Raw genomic sequence first — 23,375 nt, forward strand, 5'->3', positions numbered from 1 at the left:
GCGATTTAGTTAATTATTTCTTTCAACATTAATACATTAAACGAATAAAGGCAATTTAATTTTGATTTTACAAGTACAAACTATCTTCTGAGAAGTTCATTTGATATTAATTAAACTAAATATAACAAAAACATTTTCTTTACAAATATCAGGACACAAAAATTTGAGTCTTTTTATAGATATGTCTTTGGAAACTTTAGACACCACTGCTTTAAAGGTATTTAACCTTGTCTTTATTACAAATTTCATGGAGATTATAAATTAATATTCTTAAAATTCCAAATCACCCACCTTGACAAAGGAGTGAAATTTCACTTTACTAGGAGAAACAGGCGGACTGGTGGGCTGCCGTTGGTTCCTTGGTTCTTGAAGAAGATTCTGCACCTCTAACAAGAACCCCTTTCTAGCGTATCTGCTCCTAGGACTGGACTGAAGATCTCCTTCCATTTTTGACTTTTTGATTAATTTCAAATTCTCTTTAGCATTCTGTCTGAGTATAACGTGGGTCAGTCTTCTTGTATTGGCTCTGAAGTCGTTATTACAAAGCCTCCTCCAAGTTTTGGACACCATGCTGACAGAACACAGATCTTGAGGTCCGAGGTAGGAGAATATTTTGGAGACTATCCTCCAATGGTTACTCTTATCTCCGAGAAGAGCCAATATGTCTACGGTTTCTCTACCGGTGTAATCTGGGTGGGCTCTGGTACGATAATAGTTAATGGACTTGGCATTTTGATTAAAGTCCAGCCTTTTCGGCTTGATCTCTGCGATGGTAGCAAGATCCGTGATAGAGAGCTGACTTAACTTACGGTTGTCTGCTGAAGTGATCGCAGGACTAGCTTTTTTTCGACAGCTTGGCGAAACCACGAAACGTGGAGGCGGCGGAAGCGGTGTTCTGCGCCTAGGCGAATTAGCTACCTCGGGTGTACTCTGTGGCGCGATGACTAGCTTCATTTCTACATCGTCCTCGATAGGTTCGGAGGCTACAAACGAAGAAGAAGGCACTGCCGGCGACGGTGGCGGTGAAAGAAGTTGCAAATTCGTCGAAGCTGGCGTGATGGGAACAGTCGTCCTCCAATTTCGACGCGTTCTAGTCCGAAGATCATATTCTCGACACTCCGTGCTTTGATCGATCAATTCGGCGCTCGAATGCTCGAGCGACTGATGATTGCCATTCAAGCTTGTCTGATCCTCGAGCAAACTCCCGGTTTCCAGAGTTTCAGATGTTAAATAACCGGAATCTGATGCGTGTAACAGGTGATTCAATTTCATTCGATGCCTCTGACCCCGTTCCGACTGCAGAGGATCCACTCTGAGCCTGTGATGCCTTTTCGAAGAAATACAAGACACCCTAGATCTGCATCCTGAAACCACCGGCGTGTACACGCCAGAATGGGGAGTAAGAGCAAAGTAACCGCTATCTCCACTGTCATGAGAACTACGATTGCTCGCGTTTATTGTTCTGTGAGGCGTGTTGCCGATACCCATACTTTCCATTTCGTCCATCTCCATGCTGTTTTCCCGCGTAGAATTCGTTGACAAACACCAGGTCTCGAACTACATCTTCTTACACTCGATCGAACGCGTCCCGGTAACGCGCATAGTTATTTTCCTTTCTTCCAGTTCACCAAGTTCAAATAAATCCGAGAAATATTTCGCGCACGTTTTCTCGACGTTGACGTCTCGACCACTTTCTACGCATCACATCTGTCTTGAAGAGTTTACACGAGTTTTGTCCATGCTTCCAGCGTGTATCGCCCCACTCGGCACGCTCACGTGCGTCGCGCGGGAAACTGCCTCGCGGAGAGCATCTGCTCGTGAATCCTCGACCGAACGTGGAACTTCCACCACCCCTCCGCACTTAGTAAACAAACGCCGCTCTTTTTGACCGAACCGAAGACAAATCAACGGTATTCCTTCGTCTTTCACTTGTCACTGTTATCCCCGTGTGACATTTCGTGTAAAACGTTTAATGTTACTCGATCAACGAAATCACAAGATCTGAAAATATTGATATTCGCGATATCAAGGATTACTAGACAAGGACTCTTGTCCGAAGGGAACATGCGTGCGCGGGCATTAACTCTCTCTGTGTGTTCTGCAGCCGAGGCACATCGAAACTTTGAAATCTGTTTATCCGTTGTCCCACCGTGGCTCCCTTGGCGATTGCCCGACCAATCGGCTCGCTCGTCTCATCCCGCCGTTCGTTGCCAAGCGCTGTTATTGGTTGTTGACTGTTGCTCGCGTTTATCTACGCTGTCGCCCCCTGACCGCCGTCGCTCGACCTACCGAATTCTGTTGCCGGGGACGGGGAGACTTTCTTGGTTCCTCGCAGAGACGGGCAACAATTCGGGGAGGTGGCCGAGATTTTCGTCTAGATAACACATTTCTGTTATAAGTAATAAGAAGATACGATGCTTTTAATCTGTCATTCGTTCGATAGGAAATTAAAATCTATATCGTGGAATTAAATTTGATTTCGCGTTGAACGAATTACTGTTTGTTTGAATCGAATGAGCGTTGCGAATAAATGTAATAGTGTTTCGATCGTTACACAAACTTTCTATTCTTTATCTATTATTCTATAATACATGAATAATTAATGAAAACTTATCTAGGTTACTATCGGATATAGATATTAATTTTGAAGATAATTATGGAGCAATTATAACAATTATTTTGCTTTCGAAAAATATAGTAACAAATTCTATTTAAATTATTTCAAATATGCAATAAATTCCTGCATGAAGCGTAGTCTCGTTTTAACTTTTTATTATTTTAATGAAGTTATTACGTAATAAAAAGCCCAAATGAAACAATATAAATCATATATTTCCATATATGAGAGCAATAGGTTAGTTAATGGACACAGGAGCGGTATCGCCATCTAGCGGCGGCGACCGAACTAATTTTTCACGTATATTCACATTTTTTAATTTTTTCTGCATATTCATATAATTTTACATCATAATTATCGCAATCCAACATCTAATTGTTGATTTGTACACTAGTAATTTACTGATATCAAGTTTTAAAGAAAATTAAAATACCGAAATATACAGTGCCATCTCTCGGGAAACCACCCAAGTTTACCGTCAAGTTCCCACTTCTGCGCCTACGAAATGACAACCCGTCCGACAAAACCGGCTGCTACTGATTGCCGAATAACAGGGGCATCTGTAATCACAATACTGCCATGTTACGTTGGCGTTGACTTGTAAATATTTCATTAGGAGTTTCAAGTTCGCACGTTGTTAGGTGATAAATTGTTATTTGGACTACGTTCAAAGCATCGTGTGATAATATTCGAGATTTCATGTAAAATGGAATCCAGCAAGTCAGAATCAACCCCAAAGCAAGCCATGGTGTATATTTGCGGAGGTATGATTTAAACTAAAGATAACCTCTCCTAACAACAATTTTTTTACACAATGAAACATTTTTTACAGTATGCATTGCTTAGATTTTCAGTATGACAATGTCATTACTCCATTACTCCATTCTAAAATGAACTATCTTCAAATTCGTTATGAATGTTTTAGGAGATGTGTTTACAATATGCAAATACATTTTTGAAGATTCATGACATCATAATTTTATGAATTTTGAAGTAATTTCGAACGTTACAATATTGTGCAAGTTATACTAAATCAAGTAAATTTATCTTCTTCTTTTATAAAGATAATTACACTTTTTGTTAATCTACTTGTACTGTTTAGTTACAATATTAATTATAAAGTGACAATAAAACTTATATAGTGTTTATATTTTACATTAAATGTAGATTTGTATATTTGTAGAATGTCATCACGATAATGAAATACGTCCCAGAGATCCGATTCGGTGTAGGGAGTGTGGCTACAGGATTATGTACAAAAAACGTACCAAGAGACGTATCCTTTTTTTTTTAACAAAGTTTAAACCAATCGACATACTTGATCGAGTACACGTACTATATACGTAAGATTATAAAACTATTTATTTTCCTTAATAATGCTTAGTTGTCGTATTTGATGCACGGTGATTCTGATGTAATATATAAGTCTATCATAAACCTAAGGATGTAAATAAAGATAATGCTACAGCTTTGTGCACACTTTGAGTAGTATATATTCATATATTATTCCTTATGTAAGGTCACAGTTTTTAATAAAAAAATACACAACATTGTTGCAAATTAAATATTTATTCCCATCCCACATCATTCATAAAGTTGTACTTTTATGCTTGCAATATTACCTTAGAAAATTATAACAATATTAATCCAAATATATTTCATAGCTCTTTATAAACTTTAAATTGATTTTTTTTCTTCACATTGTTCACCAAAATTCCGTTGATTATGTATCAATGCAGATCATATAATATAAAACATTTTAAGCAATATATGTTTTTTATTTACAATAAATAAATTACATTTTCATCAGTAGTTCAACAGAGTCACAGAATCAGGAAGAAAAGTGACAGCGATACTAGCAAAATGTTGGCATTCTTACATTTCATAAAAGCCAATGTTCTTATATGTTTCTGTGTACATTTTTATAAAATCTTACTCCGGTCCCATTATTTGATATTTACGAGCAAACGCTCGATTTGTTTCCATTAAAGTACCCTTTCTTTTTCTTTATCATGAATTAACTTCTCAAGCCCGAAATGCTTCGTTAATCTAGCAACTGATTATAAAAGCATACAATAGAATTGTTGCACGAATGCAATTGACATTATGCACTCGGAAAAATATTTATAAAATTTGAATGATTTACATCACCTATAATACATGTAAAATACTAACCTGCCAACTGTTTGCGTTACTGTCAGCATTCATTATAAAACAGTAAAAAGGTAGGGGCCGTTTCAGAAATCCAACTTGATGAAATGACAAAAGCTGATATCTTGGAAGTACTTTTTTGCAAAACACAGTTCGATTAAAAATAATTCACGCATTGGGATTTTAATCGTGCTTGTTTTTAAGATTTCTAATACTGAGTTTGGAAGGAGCCAAGCCAACTTCTTACAGAAGATTTTAATATGATATTATGCAAGACAAAACAATTTATCACCTACAATAATTCATTTTTTTCTTTCCATACTAAAAAGATATGATCGAAATTTGAAGAGAACATTGTACAACATTAATTTTGTTTCTTATATATTGTTTTTGAAATTTTAAGATCATTTACGTTTTACAAAAAATAGTGCCAGTTTCCAAATTCATTCGCTAAAATAAATGAAGTAATGTAAAAATTACGAAAATGGAAGACGGAATAAAATGGAGTTTCTTCACGCTTAAAACGACTGAAATATTTTAGAGCTTTTGAATAACAATATATAATTAAGCATGTAAAACATTTTTAAGAAATTTCTGAATATCTTTATTTATGAAAATCTATCGATTACTACTTAGAATACTAATGGAAGACAATTGTGCATTCGTCTTGTAGAGAAATTCTTTCAAAATAGCAGATTTTGTGAAATAGTATACTTATAGATATTTTAGATAAATATCTTAAAATATCGGAAAATGTGACAAAGGATTTCTTTGCGAACATGATTTATTCTAGATGATAAATGCTTTGCATAGTTTTTAGTGTTGCATGTATCAAGTACTTCAAAATTTGTTCATAGTTTTTGTCTACTAAACTTTACACACTATTTAATTTTAAAATAACATTTGGAACTATTTTTCAATTATTAGTTATCTAATGAAATATACGAATAAACTTAAATTTCATATATTCAGTTGTTCATAAAAACTTTCTATTTGTGTTTTAACTGAAAATATGTTTACACAAATGTTTGTGTGAACTATCTAAAAATATTCTCAAATATGACGTTTGACATACTTGTAACGTCTTAGATTAAATTAAGTTGGCTTTCCAATAATGTAATATAAATTTATTTTATATCGAATTGTTTGTTCTCTACTGTAGGATACAAATGATGAAAAATGATCGTATTCATTGTCCCTTAGTCTAAATCAATAGATTTGATATGTAAATGATGGTTCGTTATGTATGCTCATGAAAGTATGCAAAATACCTCTAGACAAAACAATAGTTTCGAAAATATATCCAGAATCATAATCTGAAAGAACTACTTTAGCAATCACATATAAGATAGTGAAGAGATAAATATTACATATCATATGAAATTTGGCTTCAGCTGCATTCCAAAATATTCTTCATCCGTGGAATCTTTCCTTCTAATATATCTTATCAAATATTAATTTCAATGCAAAAGTTACTTTTTTTTTTATCTCGTCGTTTCTTCTAAAATACAAACATCGTTGGCTTGGCCATTGTAAACATACACACGTGCACGCTTTGGAAATTCATACATGGTTTTGTAATCGGAGTTGATAGCATTAGAATGGACATACACCAAATGCTATATTAAATTATACTACATTGATATTGTTTGGCGACAATCACTTTAACTGGACCTCAATGTATACGATTGTGCGGTCTGTCTATTCGTCTACTACTTTGTCTCAAGCACATCTAGGTACAAATTATGATAATCTAAATCTGATTATGCAGTAGGAAAGACAAGTCGTGCTTCGATGAGATGTTAAAAACTGGGTGCTGTATATTAGATAGATAATTATAAGATAGAATAGCTGTCTCTCGTGGAAGGTATGTAGCTTCTTAAACGTTGTAAGAAAGATCAGAAAATCGGTTATCCAGCTCGTTGATAACGATCATAGACCTAACGATCGAGTTCAATTTAATTTACTGGAAAGTATAATGTTTTATACCATCCATTAAACAGAGCTAGGGAACGATCGTATTTATAGTTAACGGAACATTATTTAAATCATCGTTTAATCATTATTATGATTTCATTTGTTATTCATGTATCTTATCATTTTATGTATATATTCATATTTAAGTTTCTGATTTCCTTTAATATGTATATAACAAACAAATCCCAGTGATTCATTTCATTCTGCTTCTATCTTCTACTTATTGGCATTAGTATATAAGGTTATAAAATATTGTTTTTGCACTGGAAAACTAAATTTGTCTACATAATCTAGGAATTATATTTGTAATTACAAACGTTTGGTTCTGTTCGATGATGCAAATAATGAATAAAAGGTTATTTTAATTAATTTGTAATTGTTTCATTTTTTAAGAAAACCAAGAAGTCTTGCCTAACTCTGTTTCCAAAGATTTGAAATACATACGTATTCCAGAAAGACGAACGGGAGAATGGAGGATACAAAGATGATACATTGGAATTAACAAAATGTACAATAATGACCGAATAACCGATTCTGTTCCTCGTTATGGATCACTTAAAATTATAATAAAGACTAACATGATTTCATTATATTACACATAAATATATACAAACACATCTTCTCTTATATCAACAATAATTCTCGTAATTGCTCATACTAATATCATACAAATATATACAGGATGAGTTACCTACTATACTGGAATTGTAAATCTTTTCATTGTTTTTCATGATACATAGTTCAAAGAAGAAAATTTTTGACTCGAAGGAGCATACAATAGTTGTAAAAATTACTTTTCTCTTACCGTTGCAATTTGCCAATAATTCAAGGTGTATTTAGATTCTCTTGAATATTGTCATATCATGCGATTTTGTAAATTAATTTTCCTCTTTGAATTTTTTCATATTACCAAAAACAACAGATATTTACAACTTTAGTCACGGCTAACTCACCCTCTCTCTCGCTCAATGTTTGTGTGTATGTGTACATGTGTGCGTGTTCCGTGTATACTTCATGTACCGATAATTAAGATATAATATTAATTTTTAATGTTAGAATACTCTTCAATGTTGAACGCAACAGTTGCACTTTAAATACAGAATCACATGCCAGTTCATTGCACCTCATGCTGATACAAGACTATTGTATATAAATATCATATTTTTTACTACATATGAGAACTATGTTCTTATAAGTTACATTCCACCATTTTTCGAAGAAAAGCTTAACAAGTTTTAAATTAAAACTTTCAACATTGTCTTTTGGCCTTCAAGTACAACAACAATCGGAAGTTCAAAACTCTTTCAAATAATGTATTACTTCTTTTACTATATTTATGTAAATTATGATTACCTGCTTTGCAGAACAGATAATGTAGCTTTCAGCCCCTAACAAAGTGATGTTATCTAACAGCTATACAACTATGTAAACTCAGTATTATCTTTCATATAAATAAAATGCAATTCTGTCTAATTGTGATGAAATTACAAACATATGGCATCGCTAACTTCTTGTTAAGAGGGAAAGTTGTTTGAGGTACCAACTATGAATTATACAATATCTTACTTATTGTTCCTTTTAGAGTAAAAATACATATGATGAATGTTGTTCCAGATTAAATTTGAAACTTTTTTTGGTGTATGCAAATCCTTAATAGAATTGATAGTAAACAAAATATTAACCCAACACTTCCTGTTTTTAATATTCCAGAGGGTAAAGCTGTTTGCTTATGCCTCAGGACGATTAAACAAAAACTATATATCCGGAAGTGTTAAACTAATGTTTGCATTCAAATAATATTTTTTATTCCACGCAATGTAGAATAGTTCAGGTAGTAGTATGTAGTAAAATAGATATGTAATTGAATTTTGCTCGTTTGAAGTCATTAGTATAATTATTGTTCAAACTATTTATTAAATAAATATTTTTATACAAAATAGAATCCAAATGTAACATAAAATAAAAAAGTTGATTGTTTAATTGATAAATAAAAATTTCTAGGTGGTGAAATAGAACATTTATGATCATTTATAAACAAATCAAAAATCATTATTTTCACAAAACTAAAGAAGCATTAAATAAAAACATTTCTACATTTCATTTCGTAATTTTGAAAGACTAAATTTTATCGTTGTTTATTTTGTAAATCTTTTAAATAGAAAATAAAGAATGAAGTAATAATAATAAAACAAAGAAAGTAAGATTGAACAAATTTTTAAGGATTTAATTTGATTTAAAATGTGCTGCATATTCCAGTATTTACTCATTTTAAATATTATCTCCTCTATTATCCTGTAGGTTTTACTATTACAAATTGATATCAATTTTCATTATTAAAATATTGTAGTACATACTACACTGAATTTAAAAGTCCCACTTTATAGTCTGACTATTGAATTTTTCTACAGGAATAATAAGAAAGAAAATTTTCAGAAAATCTTAGGTCTATTGGAAAGACTAAAATTATTCATGATGTTTCCTCATTTATTTTGAATGCTAAACAACACTAAAAATAGAATCAAAGAAACTTTAATAAGGAAGATAGAGCCTTTTGTTATAAAATTTCATGACTTCATAACTAATTAAGACATAAGAACAACTTGCGTTTTATTAAATGTTATTAAATGAAATTGAAAAATACTTATACATATTGTTACAAAAAATAGAGTTTTGACTCTCTTTCTGTAATAAGGTCATAGCTATTGTTAAAAAAATATGTTCAAAATATCAACTATCACTGCTTTGATGACTTAATCTTCAAGTTTCATATAGGAAGAAATTCTGATTTAAAAAAACTAAGTTAACCAGATGTTATTTTATCGATTCTTATATTTTTAAAACATGAAATCATTGATTTTCATTGTGTACTAAATTTACCTGTATGCACACATGTATCGACATGGATCATCATATTGGTTCGAAAACCAAGTATTAAATATAACAGATTTTTATATTAAAAGTAACAAGTCTTCTTCTCGTTACTAATATTTACTATATGTATACCACTGTAACACAGAACTTCCTTTAATAGAGTTTCTTATAATTACCTTTTCAATACATGGAAGATTTTTGCAATTCACAATCGCGGTAACAAACTTTTCATAACTGATGAAAATATTCTTGGTTCTAGAGCTTTCCTTCGAAATGTGATGGTATTCAGAGTGTCCCGTGAAAAGTGTTGTTATTTTCTTAGAAACTAATGAACATATCGACTTTATTTTTCCTACAATCTATTACGAATAAGGAGTACATTACACAAGTGTTGGAGAGACGCCAAAGATAGCAGCGTCCTCTGCATGCGCACGAGAGCGGTTTATTTGAATTAATATAAACCACCAGACGAAAAACAATGTAAAAAAAAAAACCAGTTTTAGAAGATAAGAGTTATCTAAATATCTTTTTTCCATTTAACAGTTATGTTTCCTGAAACATAACTTCTCTGTGCTATTTTACTTTACAACAACATTTTACTTTACAACATAAATAAAGTCGATATTTTCATTACTTTCTGAGAAAACAGATTGTAACACTTTATACGGGACATCTATACGTACTATAACTATTTTATCGGCACGGCAACGAATTCAGTCAAATAACTTCACCGTTGATTTCTTGGTTCACTGTATTATTTTGGCACTATGTGTCTTCAACTTTCTGTTTATTGTGATCTTCCTTGACTACAGACTCGTTTGTTACCTTTTTCTGAGTATTCTCTTTCCCTCTACACTTGTCCACGCCCCTATCCCCCAAATGTATATTTGTACTAGACTCCGATTCGATATTATGTTCAACGAAACAATGTACTTGCAATTCGTTCATAGTACGCATAGACACCGTGCAAATTTGGCACTTGTATGATTGCATGTTTTCATCCGGCCTTACATCCTCCACGGGAAATGTAGGCTGATTTGGCCTCTCTTTCGCGCTGTACTCGCGCCCCTGCTGCTTAAACTGAGGATTCCCAAGTTGAACATCAGACTTTGGATCTTCGTTGGTGATTGGCACATGATATGATCGAGACATATCCGTGTCTGTTGTTACTTTTATAGGGCACGGATGGATCGCATGCTGTGGTATAGGCTCACCCTCGTCCGAGGACGTCTCGCCTCCACTGATAACTTGGCTTGGAATAGGCTCAGAATCCCATTGCCCTATTTTACTAGGATCTTTCTCGCAAAGTCTTTGAGCCAGCATCTACCAAGAAAGATCGATCACATAGAAGATTAGTTTTTGAGATGATATCATGCTAAGACTTTTATATTTTTAAAGCTTGTGGAAGAAATTAACTTGTCATTTTATTAGGAAACTCTATGAAATATCAAATTCAATTCACTGTATTCTTTTGCGAAAATATTTGAACTTATTAACATGGAAATGTTCTAATACGTTCGAAAATAATGAAACGCATTACGTACCTGGAGACTAGTAAGACTATTATCACAGTCGGTAGTATCAATGTCGTTCAAATTGACGCCAGACCTTTCCATCTCAGCATACGTTCCGAATGGCAATTTACCTAAACATTCTAATTTCATAATATGCATCTTGCTGCGAAGATGTTTCGCCAAATGACCGTGTATTCTGAATGCTATTTTACAGTCAGTGCACTTAAACGGTCTAGGATTGCTGGTAGTCGCAGCTCCGAACGTGGAAGTCATACTGACCTGTAATATATAACATTTAATTAATATTTAAAGATTTAGACCTTTATTGGGATAATTTAAGATAATTAAAGATTAAAAATTAAATTTTTTAGCTGGTTACCTTATTGTGATGAGAAACAGATCTTTCATGTTTTGTCAAATGACCCTTGGTTCGAAAAGAAACTGCGCAGCTTTCGCATCTAAATGGTCTCTCAAAGTAATGAATGTTGATATGCAACCGCAACTGACTAGGTTTGCTGAACACCTTGTTACAAATTCCACAGACACTTCTCCCATCTTCGGTTACACTGTAACTACAATCGGTAGATTCAGTTCTTTCATAGAAAATTAAATTTATATTCCGATGATAGAAACAATCAAGATTTCATGGCAGACACATACAGTCAAATACTGCAAAAAGCAGATAGTCAACGTATCCATAAAAGACTCACCTGACATAATTGGGCGCAGGTCCACTGGAAGGCTGTAAGAACTCAGCTTGCGGCTTGGTACTTCCTCCAGTAGGCGAAGGTGATCTGAACCCAGGTCCTCCGACGACCATCTTCCGTGCAACCGTGTGCTTGATACTTTCCGCTATGCTCTGCTTCGTCATCTCTGTATGTTTCATTTCAACGCGTTCCACGTTTCTCATGTCCACGGTTGGCGGTGGTCTTGGAACATCTTGCATCTTGGTGGCGTCGTGTATGGCCAATGGGATCATGTCAAAATTAACCCTAGGTTCTTGAGGCTGAGGGTGTCTGTACTCCGACAACAGAATCATGTCTCTGCTCGGTGGTCGGTTGTCCACGTTGCTCTGTCTGATCTCTATGCTGTTCAAAGCCGTCATATCTTGACTTGGGCGTATGTCGTGACCCAGAGGCTTGAATTCGCGACTAGGAGGTCTCAATTCTTGCCTGCACAATTTGTAGTCCTGCGCGGGTGGTCGCAGTTCTTGCATCTGACCTCTGTAGTCCTGGTTCGGCGTTCGCATTTCGCGGCTGGGTGGCCTCATGTCCAAATTCCGTGGACTCTGACTCTGCATTCGATGGTCCGTCGTCGAGACCCTAATTTCGTGACTCATTGGTCTGATCTCTTGATTGGCCGTGTGGCATTCCCGAGCTCTTTCCAATTCGTTCATCGCTTTCATCGAACCGAACACCGAATTCCTTTCCATGTCATTGTTCAAGTGCGGTATTGCCAAGAGTCGATTGTTGGCCTCGGAGTTGAAAGACTTGGGTGAGTGACAATCCACACTCTGCGGTGTGCTCCTGTTAGGGGACTCCCCGGAGTAACTGGACCTCTCCACGCAATTGTTACTTTTAGGTATACCGTATTCCACGCTCGTTTTTGGAACGGAATTGATCAAACCATGCTCAAAATTCTCTCTCTCAGGAATCGTTCGACTTCCTTGCTCCTTATCCCTGTGAATGGACTCCATGTCGAAGGATCGTCGTTCCACCGCAACGTTGTTCTGATAGATCTTCTCTCTGATCTCCATCTTGATCTCATCCGTGGTGTGTTTCGACACGTGCTTGATCCTGGAATCCAACACTGTTTGCTGCATCTTGCTGGGATCGGTGTACGTTACCGTGGGTGCATTGTTCGATTCCATGGTCCTGGATTTTGGAGAGAGCTGCCTCAGATAAAAGTCCCTTTCTTTAGGATGCTTCTCTATCTTCGTGTTCCCTACGCGATACTGTTGTTTCATTTTGCTGTCCATCATGTGTCTTTCCGTGAGATAGGCCTGCAGCATATGACCCTCGGCGTCTGGTTTCCATTCTCTGCCTTGGATCGGTAGTCTCTCCATCGTTTGGACGATCGTTTGCAGAAGGACTGGCTCCGAGACGGGGGTCAGAATATCCGCAGGTTTGGCCCTCTGCAAGATGGGAGATGACAAGGATTGCATGGCTGGCTTCGTTGTGAGATCCATGGGCTGAGGCAAACTGTTTCGCGAGTCTGCGTCCACTTCATCCACTTCCACGTCGGAGCTATCCTTCTTCGATGACTGGATCACGGTTGTTCTGGATTCTTCGGGGGCGGTACGGTTCGATGGAAAGTAGTAGCGATAAGGCAGCTCGTTCCGAACGAGGGTGGTTGCTTGAGTGCTAACACCTTGACCGCTCAAAGGAGAGTTGCTCACAGCGACCGACACGGTTGCTGATGTGGAGGTCGTTGGGAAAGTCAAAGTGTACGGATAAGTCGTGGGTCTTCCAGATGGCAGAAGACCTGGGAATCTGTTTGTGTTGCGTTGCGAGAGGCTCAATAAGCTCTGGGCTGCTTCCTGTTCTTCGCTTCCGGACTCCTCGCTATCTTCCCCGTCGCTCTCCTCCTCCTCTTCTGAGGACTCTTCCGTGTTGCCACCGGCAGCTAACCGAGCTATGGCGTCTTTGTCGATGTTCTCATCGCAGACTGACGTGGGTACAGGAACGACACCCAGCTCGACACACTTCTTGTAATGAGCTTTGGACTTCATGTGCTTTGTAAGGTTGCCTTTGGTTTTGAAACTACGTACGAAGATTAAATGTAGTTTAGGAATAATAATTTAAATAAAAGTTTGCTCAAATCAAGCATGTTTATTTTCTATTATTTAACTGTTATTTTCAGGTGATTACGTTTCATCTATTATAAATTCTTTGTATAGGCATATGTGTTCATTCAACGAATTCGACTATAACGTTTGTAGGTTTCAAAGGTGATATAATGATACGAAAATAATGATTATAAAACAATTTCATAAACGCGCTAAGATATTAAGTAAAATACCTCTGTTAGATATCTTGTATTATTTATAAAATTGTTACTTAAACATTAATTACGAAATACGACTTTTTAAGTTTCATATTACTGAAATCGAAAAGGAACGAGACGATTCAGACTAATTCTGTGAATCGTACGATAAGAAAAAATTGTAATCCAGATTGGGAAAACTATACTAATCTATGAACTGAGTAAAGCTTACTATCAACAAAGTGGCATGAGATACGTAAGACGCTGCAGAAGCAACTTACCTAAAAGCACAGTGCTTGCATGTGTACGGTCTTACGTCTGTGTGCGTTCTGATATGTTTCTTTAACATGGATGGCTTTTTACAGCGAATGCCGCATTCCTCGCAAACGTATCGACCTCGACCTTACATAACAGAGAAGTTGTAATTTTTAACTATGCAAAACGATGACATACTGTTTAAAGGAAAACTACTTATAAACCGCGCGATATGGAAAATGCGTACACGTGCGATGCATATTATATTTCAATAATTGGAAAAAATCACTAAAGACTTCTCGTTCCGAAATACACGGTGAGTCATGAGAAACGGAACTTTTGAATAACATTTTTGGATTTTTTAAAGAAATTTTGTGTGCTTCAAGGACGTTTAAAAAAAAAAGGAGAAATTTGCAAGTCCTCTGTGTCTTTCTTTTTTCAACATAATCTTGGATGAAGTTTAAAGTTAGAAATCCAAGAATGGAAACACTAAAGTGTAAATGTGAAATTAATTAAGTTTTTATGGAAGGCTTGTTTGTATTACAAGGGTCAGAACTGACCTATATTCTTTAATCGCCTGATATAACTACAACTAGCCAATTAGGGTTTATCAACGTTTCTCATTGTAATGAAATACAAAACTTGTTATAAGATATTTGAATCTTTCACGGCCCGGTTCTTCACAGCTGATACTAATTGAGGCTACCGGGTGTAAGCTGTGTCTTTTGGATAAGATACTCCGCCGTTCCGCCAACATTTCAGCTAGCTTCTTCAAGGGTCAAATGAGTCACTGATATCGACATGCGTCGCGTAGCTTAGATCATTGCAAGGTATCCGTGCTCATGTTACGGTTCACTGGCTACCAATCGTATCAGTGTATCATTTGACCCTTGAAGAAAGAAACTGCAATGTTAACGAAACGTTGGATATCTTACCCAAAGGATACGCGCAAAGATAAATGACCTTACACCACTGTAATAATACACATTTCATATTACAAAGCGAAGGTATGGACCAGATGTAAGTTCATTGGAACAAATACACCGTGTGATTCGAAGTCCAGACATGCAGCGCACAGCGAAAGACGTATTATTTACCTCTGCCCCTAACATACGTGTAGTCCTCGTTGCTCTCGAAACCACCGTCAAAGATCTTCACTCTCTTCGCTTTCTCCTGCATGTCGCCATCCAAACCGCTGTCCAGGTTGGTCGGCGTGGTCGGTCTTTGCGAGGAATGCGTTAAGATATCCTCCTGCTTCTTCGAGGCGGTGGTATAATTGAGAGGTCTATGCCTCGAATCGTAGTGCGCCATGTCGACGTCGGGTGGAGCTTCCTTGCATATCTTCCAGTTGGAGTACATGGACAAGCCGTGTTGTTGAGTGACGTACATCGGTTGTGGTCGGTTCAGAGTGCAGTAAAACACCCTGGTAGAGCACTTGAGTCCTAGATATGTGTAGGCGTGTCCGTTTAAGTAGAGCTGCCCGTACGATTTCTTGGGCCTTGGAGTCTCGGGGCTGATCAGAGGTAGCGTGTTCGCGGTGGGGGTGATACCGTGATGCTTCTTCGGCGTGAACGTGCCAGGCTTCAACGGCAAGGAAGTGGGCCTCAGGAATTTGCTCGAGTTGATCTCCTCTTTGGTGGCGTCGCCGTTCTTCGGAGACCTAGCCTCCTCCGGCTTGTCTATCTTAACGACTACATCTACGGAAGCTTTGCTTGGCACATCTGTCTTCGGTGCGTCCAGATTAACAAGCACCATCGACGTCGCGGGTTCAGGCTTTATTTTCGCCCCGTTGAAAGTAGCGCAGTTGTCCATCGACTTTCCTCTGCTCTCAACGAAGCTCGTTTTCAGACGCCCGTTCTCCAAAGGAGGAGGTGAATCGTACTTGGAGCTCGACGACGTATTGGGACCTAACGGATCAGGCGTCTTACTGGCTTCCAATTCGCTCACGTTCCACGTTGACACCCTCTTCCTGCTCTCGGTGGACTCCTTTGGCGAATATCTGAGCTTGCTGTAGGAATTCGCCAGGGAGACGTTAGAATCAACGCCGTTTGCGTAACCGAAAGTCTTCTCGACCTTGGGACTTCTGTCGTACGAGAATTCTCGCCTCTCCCTAGGACTCTCCATTCCCTTGTACTTGATAGCCACGCTATTCTTGATATGACGGTCGAGCTCCACCTTGACGATATCGCCGGTGGACGGTACCCTGCGGTACTTGTCCGTAGAGGGTTCAATCTTAATGCTAGGAACTTTCGGGCTCGTGAACTCGGGCTTCGAGGCTTCGCTAGCGGGTGTCTTGAAGCCAAGCTTCGAGTCCTTCGCCGGGCTGGCGAGATCCAGCGGTTGGCCCATCGCGTGTCCGGTGGACATCGGTCCCGGGATACCAGGTACGATCGGTGTTTGTATCTTCACCGGACTGGCGAGGTCCAACGGCTGTGGGACCATGTGGAGGCCGGGCAAGCCTGGTATCACTTTGTATCCGGCGTTGCCTGTCGCTATACTCGAAGATATGTCTATGGCCGGGGTGAGGGTGTGGGGTCCAGGCATGCCAGGAACGTATGGTATGACTTTGCCGCCGTGAAGGATACTGGTGATGCCCGCCTGGGGCAGTGTCAGCGGATTGTAGGCAGTGATGCTGGTCAGTGGGTTCAGGTGGGGCTCGAGGTAATTGTAGCACGACATGCTCGGGGCTATGTTCGGAGTTGATATGTTCGGCATGATCGGCGCCAACATCTGTGGCGTGTTGGGCAAAGATATGGAGGTGTTCGGCGTGCTGGCTGGCGTGCCTGACGGTTTGTGCATCATCGTGCCTCCCGAGTGAAGACCCGACCTGACCACGATCGACGCGGTCTCCGACGTCACGCATTTGCTGCTCACCGTATGCTCGCTGGTAGGGGAGTTGGTTTGTCGCGGCTCGATCCTCATCGTTTTCGTTTCGCCTGTATTGTCCAGGATCCTCACCTCACCGCCGAACATCTGCAACGAGTTGGGTCGCGGATACTTGCTGAGCTCCTCGAGGGATCGCAGCGTGGTAGGCACGGATTCCGAGCGTTGCTTCTTCGCTGGTGGTGCGTACGCGTCGACGAGTCTCGTGTTGCCTAAGAGCGGCCCTGGGGAAGGCAGAGGTTGCAGCGTATTGTAATAATCGGAAGACTTTGATTCCAAGTCGGGCTCTCTTTTCTCTATTTCCAGCTTGCACTCCATGCGGGGGCTCACGCTGCCCTTGCAGTAGTACCTTCGATGAGCGTCGAGATTGTCGATGCTCGAGTAAGGGATATTGCAAGACGGACAAAGGTAATTTTCGTTATCCGCTGGTCCATCTTGACACGGATTTGGATTGCTCAGGAGGAGGTCCTTGATCAACGAGCTCTCGGAACTGTTCTGGCAATCTTTGCTTTCTCGAACGAAGCTCTCGCTGTAGCAGCGTTTCCTCGAGGCGGATTCCTCGACGGAAGAGAGATTCAACGGCTGATCGCACTGCTTCGTTTCGACGAGACTTTGCTGCCTTTGCATCAGCTTGTGTAGCCGCGGATCCACCGCGTCCACGATCGCTTGATTGTCGGTGATGATCTTGTCGATGTGCTCTTGTACTTGCTCTGGATTCGGCTTCGAACCGGCGCCGGCGGCGGTTGTCGTCGGGGAAGAACTGTTATTGGAAGAAACGGATGAAAGGGAAGACGTTTCGGTGTCGTGGCTGACGCACTGGAGCGCCGTGTGGAATTTTGGCTTGTAAATTTTCCCCGTCCTGATCGTTTTCATGCTAGACATGGTGGACGTAGGCGTCGACGACGGCGGAGGCGGCGGTGTCCCGGTACCGTTGCTCGCGCTGTCCGATAAGCTTATGTCCGAGTCTTCTGATACCTGTGAAAATGTTGTGCATTCGAGTTACGGTTACTTACTTCTTGAATCACTGGGTTAGGTCACTGTGAGGCAATTGTTATTAAGAAATCCATGTTACAGATAGTATTTCATTGATAATAGGACTGCATTATTCTATTAACTTTCTACGAGATAAATTTTGTTTTAATCAATTAATTTTGTTAGAATTTCCAACTACGCTTTCAATTTGCGTTTTATTAAAGAACGAAATCCTCAAGTCCCATTTGGAAAACACTTAATAATTGAGATGTATCGATGTACCTTGCTGGCATCACCTCCTTCCATCTTCAGCGCGTGAGCACGAGACCTGCAGTGCTTGTAGAGATTCGACTTGGTCTTAAACGCGAAACCGCAAGGCACGCAAGGATACGGCCTTTCGTTCGTGTGGGCACGGATGTGTTTCTGCAGGACACTTGGCTTTGCGCAGGAGAGCCTGCAATAAGGACACACGTAGCCGCTTTTCCTAGACTCTGTCGGTTCCCCGTCCCCCGGTTCCGGAGAGGCCTCGACCTTGATCGGATCCTTGATCGACTCTCTGGAGTCCTTGGCCGTATCCTTTTTCTTCGGTGTCTCTGGAGAACTGTTGTTGCCAGGGGATTCCTTCTTTGGCTCCAGCTTAGGCGCGACCTCCGTCGTCGCCATCTTCTTGAACTTTTTGTGCAGGTACTTTGGCTCGCCATCGTTATTGTTGTTGTTGTTGTTGTTGTTATTGTTATTGTTCGATAACTGTGGATCTGTCATCGCCACAGTGTGAGTCTCTGCAAAACAAAACATATTGGAGTTTAGTTGATGTCGACAGTAACGAACTTTGAAATAGTTTCGTTAATTTAACGTTAGGAATAATGTTGTTCGGAGGGACAAGATTTAGGTGAACAATTTCAAGTGCGCGAATCTATGGTACGTGCACATACAGAGGTGATTTCAACTATCGAAACTATGAAGAACTGCTCGAGGAATTACGTGCAAAGCACGAGACACGTAATTATTTTTCAAGAAATCTTTTCGACAGTTGATTCTCTCATTACCATCGAGGAGTTTCCGAAGTTCATGGTCGTTAGCTTACCGCGCAGCCTGCATCCTGTTAATGACACGTGAATCATGACAATACAATCCTCGTGGCAGGAAAGAAGATTCCTGGAAATCTCTTGACTCGCGTGTAGTATCGGAAAACAGTTTCAATCTGTTCGTGAATCATGCTGTTTGACGATCTCAACTATGCACCCTGAACATTTCACTTTTTGTGGGAACTGCCCACTAGAAAAAATTGTATTCTTTGATATTTTAAGAAAATGGAAAGAGAATTGGCAGCTTTACACAGACGGAGTTGAGCAATCATTTTATCATCAAGCTTCTTTCCTTGTGTATGTTTAGAAGTCCGACTACTCTCTTGTACAATGCTGGACGAGACACACTTTTTATAAATGGGATTTTACAATTTCTCATTCGTCAGCAAAGATACAGCGTACTAACTAACGATTATATTGGCGCCGCGGATCTTTTCTGTAACTTGATATATGTAGATATTCAAATGATTTGTACAGCTCGCTTTACATAGAATATTTTCGAAATACTGTTCATGTTTTATTCTACATTTTTATAATTTGTTCCCTACAATTTTCATTTTGTTATTTTCCCTTTACTATCTAACAATCTTCAACTCAACATTTAAATAGTCTTGCCTACCAAAGAAATGTTACAAATAAACTTTTAACCAGTGAAGATATAACGTTCCATTGGAGAATAAACCAACCACACCTTGCAAGGAGGTTTCGTAACGAAATAAATAAATGTATCAAATTAATAGGGAAATCGATGTCCACGGAGGGAATGGTCAGAAAAAAGTATACGCAAAAAGACGATCACAACTCATTACATCTTCATAACGTTCTCATTGCATGTCGCAAATATGATCGAGTAAACAAGTGCATAACGTCATAGGCAGTCTCGACGCACGATAAGAATATTCATTCGATTATTCAACTGCACCGTTGCATGTATGAAACGCGAGAGTCGTTCATTTAATTTTAATCTGATACATCCTTTTGTCGACTATCATATTCGAATACAGCAACAATATTGGAATACAACTGACAATTTATCTGTTAGCATCGAATAGTTTATGAAATAACAATTGAATAACAATTCAAGTGTCTTCACGGAGAGATGCATTAAGGAATGACTGAATTTTCATAAATCAAGTGACAAAATACCTATACGATGAAAAGGAAAACGTGGTTAACCTATTTCCTCCACTGTGACTTATGCATAACTAATGCTAGATGACTAATCACTTGGATTCCTTAGAATTTAGTAGCGCGCAGTTCTACTAACGAGCTAGATAACATCGTTATACTAGGTAAAGATAAGAAGAACTACGCGGGGAAAGGAAAACATTGACTATAAAATTGTCTTCAAGGATTCTGATAGGATTTATTAAAAAGGAAAACAAAAGCAAGGATACACGACCATACGAAAGGTATGCAAAGCAACGTTATATCAGTAATCAAAGAACGTTGACTGGCAAGCTTATGAAAATTTTCTACCACGTTAAAATTTTGCTTGGCGACCAACGTGTTAAATAATACCACACACAATGGATCACTGAAAGATCTTTACTACAGAAAGTGAATATCAGAAATATATTACACATGAAGCTCCTTATCAGTTACTACATTTAATTTATAGACAGATATGAAAATGCTCTGTCACTTGTACGATAAGACTTTGAATAAATTTTAATTTCTCGAGTGACAGTGGATTAGATACTATTTTATTAGGCAATTTTTAATAGAACCTTGATTATTGTTAACGATTCCTCCAATAATATAGCACATCTCTACCATCAGTTCCAGCCTTACTTGTTGCTTGTCTAGCTCGATAGTATGTTCCCAACCTTACTTTTTCTTTGTGCAATTTCTGGCATTTTACAAAGTCAAGATGACCTTTACTTTTTTTACGTAAAAAGCATTTTGTCAGATTTATGAATATGCGAAAATGTTGCTTACCATGTACCGATAAACTTTTGTCTAAAACATTTTTAAATTGCACTACCGTAAATACGTAAAAAAATGGTTACAAAACTTGACGGCTAGACTCCGTATAGTTTAGGCAATAAAGGAAAGAAAAAACTGTAAAATGCGATACTCGATCGAAGTAGCACCATTTATGGATAAAATGTGATCGAACGACATGCTAGACGAGCACGTTTGATGCGCATTTATCAGATCGCTTAATATTCAAGGCCTAGAAGGTCATTCCTACGGTTTTATGCGAGAATTATATTACGAAAGCGGAAGGAGGCAAGTTCAACAGTTCAGATCACTCGGTCGCCGATTTGTGCGTAGATCAGAACTTTTCTTCAATTGGATTTTTTTACATTGGCAGCCAACGAAGCTAGCGAATCGCCACTTTTTAAACGAACCGTCCACTCGATTTGGAATTATTCGCAATTTAACGAGGGCTGTTTTAAATATTCAACGACTTCCATGTCGAGTTAGTAATATGGCCAACTGGTATTAATAAGTGACGCATGAAGTGGTATGAATTCTGTGGTTCTTGGCGTAATCATTTATCGATTCGAAATTAATTTAACCCCTTCGTGCACGCGGCACGGTTCTCGATACAAACCAGCAGTTTCAGGTTACTTAAATTTTAACTTGAAATAATTGTCTGTGATCGATTCTGCGACATACGGAAGCATTGCTTCACGATATTTCTTCAACGTGTACGCTTCGCGTTGATAAGATGATGCATGATGCAGCAGTGACGTAGTATTCAAATATTTATTCTGAGAAACACACTTGTTTACCATCGTTAATATTTTTGCGTCACGTACTACTGTTGACGTTATGTTCGTTTTAAAATCTCTAGGATGCACATATAAGATGGTACCGATAGCAAGAGTACCGTCTTTTCTATTCTATAAATTATTAGTTTATTTAGTTTTCACGTTATTTTCGTCCGCTATAAATTCCTAATCGAGAATAGAAGAGACACAAGGTATCGCGCGGAACGTGATAACGGTTCACGAAGAACACAGCTATCGTTGGTGCTCGACGTTGGTCTCGCTGCGAAAGCGTGCAAAATTTCAGTGACCCCTGCGCGTTTCCCTTTTGCAAGTCGTTGCTTTCTGTGGCGGGAATTTCCTTCGGTGACGTCGTCTTCTGCTGCGCTGCTCTCAGAACTGTTGGTAATTTTGGACCACGCTATTTATACATGGCGACAGAGATGCCGGAAAGACGCTAAGGGGAAAAGAAAGAGAAAGAGGACGGGAGACTGGCAGAACGAGAACCAACCTGCTTTGTCGACGGAAGCATTCCTTCGGAGACAGTGTTGGACTAAATGTGTATTCGATCGACAATTGATCGTCAATTCTAATTGCAATTACGATTGAACAGTTGTCAATAGCAGTTATCATCAAGAATTTAATACTGCAATTGATACACGTTATTTATTTTGACAATTATAATTGATCAAATCTGAATTGCAGTCGCGAACAATCGACGAAATCAAGTTACTTTCGTCAAGTCCGTAGATCGAAGTCTTAAAAATAACGGACAGTTAATCCAACGTCGACATCTGCGTTTAAACAGATAATATTCCTGTTTAATCCTAAGCGCGCAGGGCAAGCATTCATATGCCGCGGGGTAATCCGACACGCAACAGGAAAAGAGGATTTCCATTACTGCAGGATTTACCTTCTTTAATTGGATATTGTAAAGGGAAGATTATTCACCTGGAAGTGAAATCATCGTATTGAAAATAACGTGAATACCGGGAGAAAACGAGTGCCGAAGAACAACAAAGAGATAAATTGATCGACGAGCTTGGCATTTCTTAACGTAAAGGATTACCAGTTCGAACTATAGAACTATAGGTAAAGCGATTAGGTAAAGTAATATTAACGGCAACAGGCTGGATTATCTGACTTAAATGCACAAGTGATTTTTGGACTATTCTGACAATCGTAGCTTTGCATTTAGATGACCCTTTCGTTATATTGAATGGTTGTAATACTACCAGCGAGTACTTGAGCATTCTAGATCGGTGCTTTTCAAAGTTTACAAAAAAAAAAAAAAAAGGAGAGATAGAGATAGAGATAGAGATAGAGATAGAGATAGAGATAGAGA

General features: G+C 38.5%; 3 protein-coding genes across 5 annotated transcripts in view; 1 reads left to right on the plus strand and 2 right to left on the minus strand.

Annotated features, from left to right (window-relative positions):
* Positions 1 to 2,079, minus strand: part of LOC128879788 (uncharacterized) — a 39,294-nt gene extending 37,215 nt beyond the window's left edge. For both annotated transcript variants that reach the window (XM_054129250.1, XM_054129251.1), the window contains exon 1: positions 292 to 2,079. In XM_054129250.1, coding sequence (XP_053985225.1) covers positions 292 to 1,512 — 1,221 coding nt within the window. In that variant the 5' untranslated portion in view covers positions 1,513 to 2,079. The remainder of the gene's footprint in view (positions 1 to 291) is intronic.
* Positions 2,080 to 3,143: 1,064 nt separating this feature from the next.
* Positions 3,144 to 4,167, plus strand: LOC128880444 (DNA-directed RNA polymerases I, II, and III subunit RPABC4). Its single transcript, XM_054130541.1, has 3 exons — positions 3,144 to 3,381; positions 3,801 to 3,893; positions 4,002 to 4,167. The coding sequence occupies exons 1-3, from the start codon at positions 3,324 to 3,326 to the stop codon at positions 4,022 to 4,024; spliced, it is 174 nt and encodes a 57-aa protein (XP_053986516.1). The 5' UTR covers positions 3,144 to 3,323; the 3' UTR covers positions 4,025 to 4,167.
* A 119-nt stretch (positions 4,168 to 4,286) lies between these two features.
* LOC128880443 (uncharacterized) overlaps positions 4,287 to 23,375 on the minus strand; it is a 38,897-nt gene continuing 19,808 nt past the window's right edge. The window contains exons 4-10 of one of the 2 annotated variants that reach the window (XM_054130538.1): positions 18,508 to 19,004; positions 15,468 to 18,228; positions 14,397 to 14,517; positions 11,841 to 13,892; positions 11,510 to 11,702; positions 11,161 to 11,409; positions 4,287 to 10,939 (exon numbers count right to left, since the gene is read on the minus strand). In XM_054130538.1, coding sequence (XP_053986513.1) covers positions 10,382 to 10,939; positions 11,161 to 11,409; positions 11,510 to 11,702; positions 11,841 to 13,892; positions 14,397 to 14,517; positions 15,468 to 18,228; positions 18,508 to 19,004 — 6,431 coding nt within the window. In that variant the 3' untranslated portion in view covers positions 4,287 to 10,381. The remainder of the gene's footprint in view (positions 10,940 to 11,160; positions 11,410 to 11,509; positions 11,703 to 11,840; positions 13,893 to 14,396; positions 14,518 to 15,467; positions 18,229 to 18,507; positions 19,005 to 23,375) is intronic. The other variant, XM_054130539.1, reaches the window with a different exon arrangement.

This window comes from Hylaeus volcanicus, chromosome 7 (assembly GCF_026283585.1).
Source record: "Hylaeus volcanicus isolate JK05 chromosome 7, UHH_iyHylVolc1.0_haploid, whole genome shotgun sequence".
In the NCBI taxonomy this organism is placed as follows: domain Eukaryota; kingdom Metazoa; phylum Arthropoda; class Insecta; order Hymenoptera; family Colletidae; genus Hylaeus; species Hylaeus volcanicus.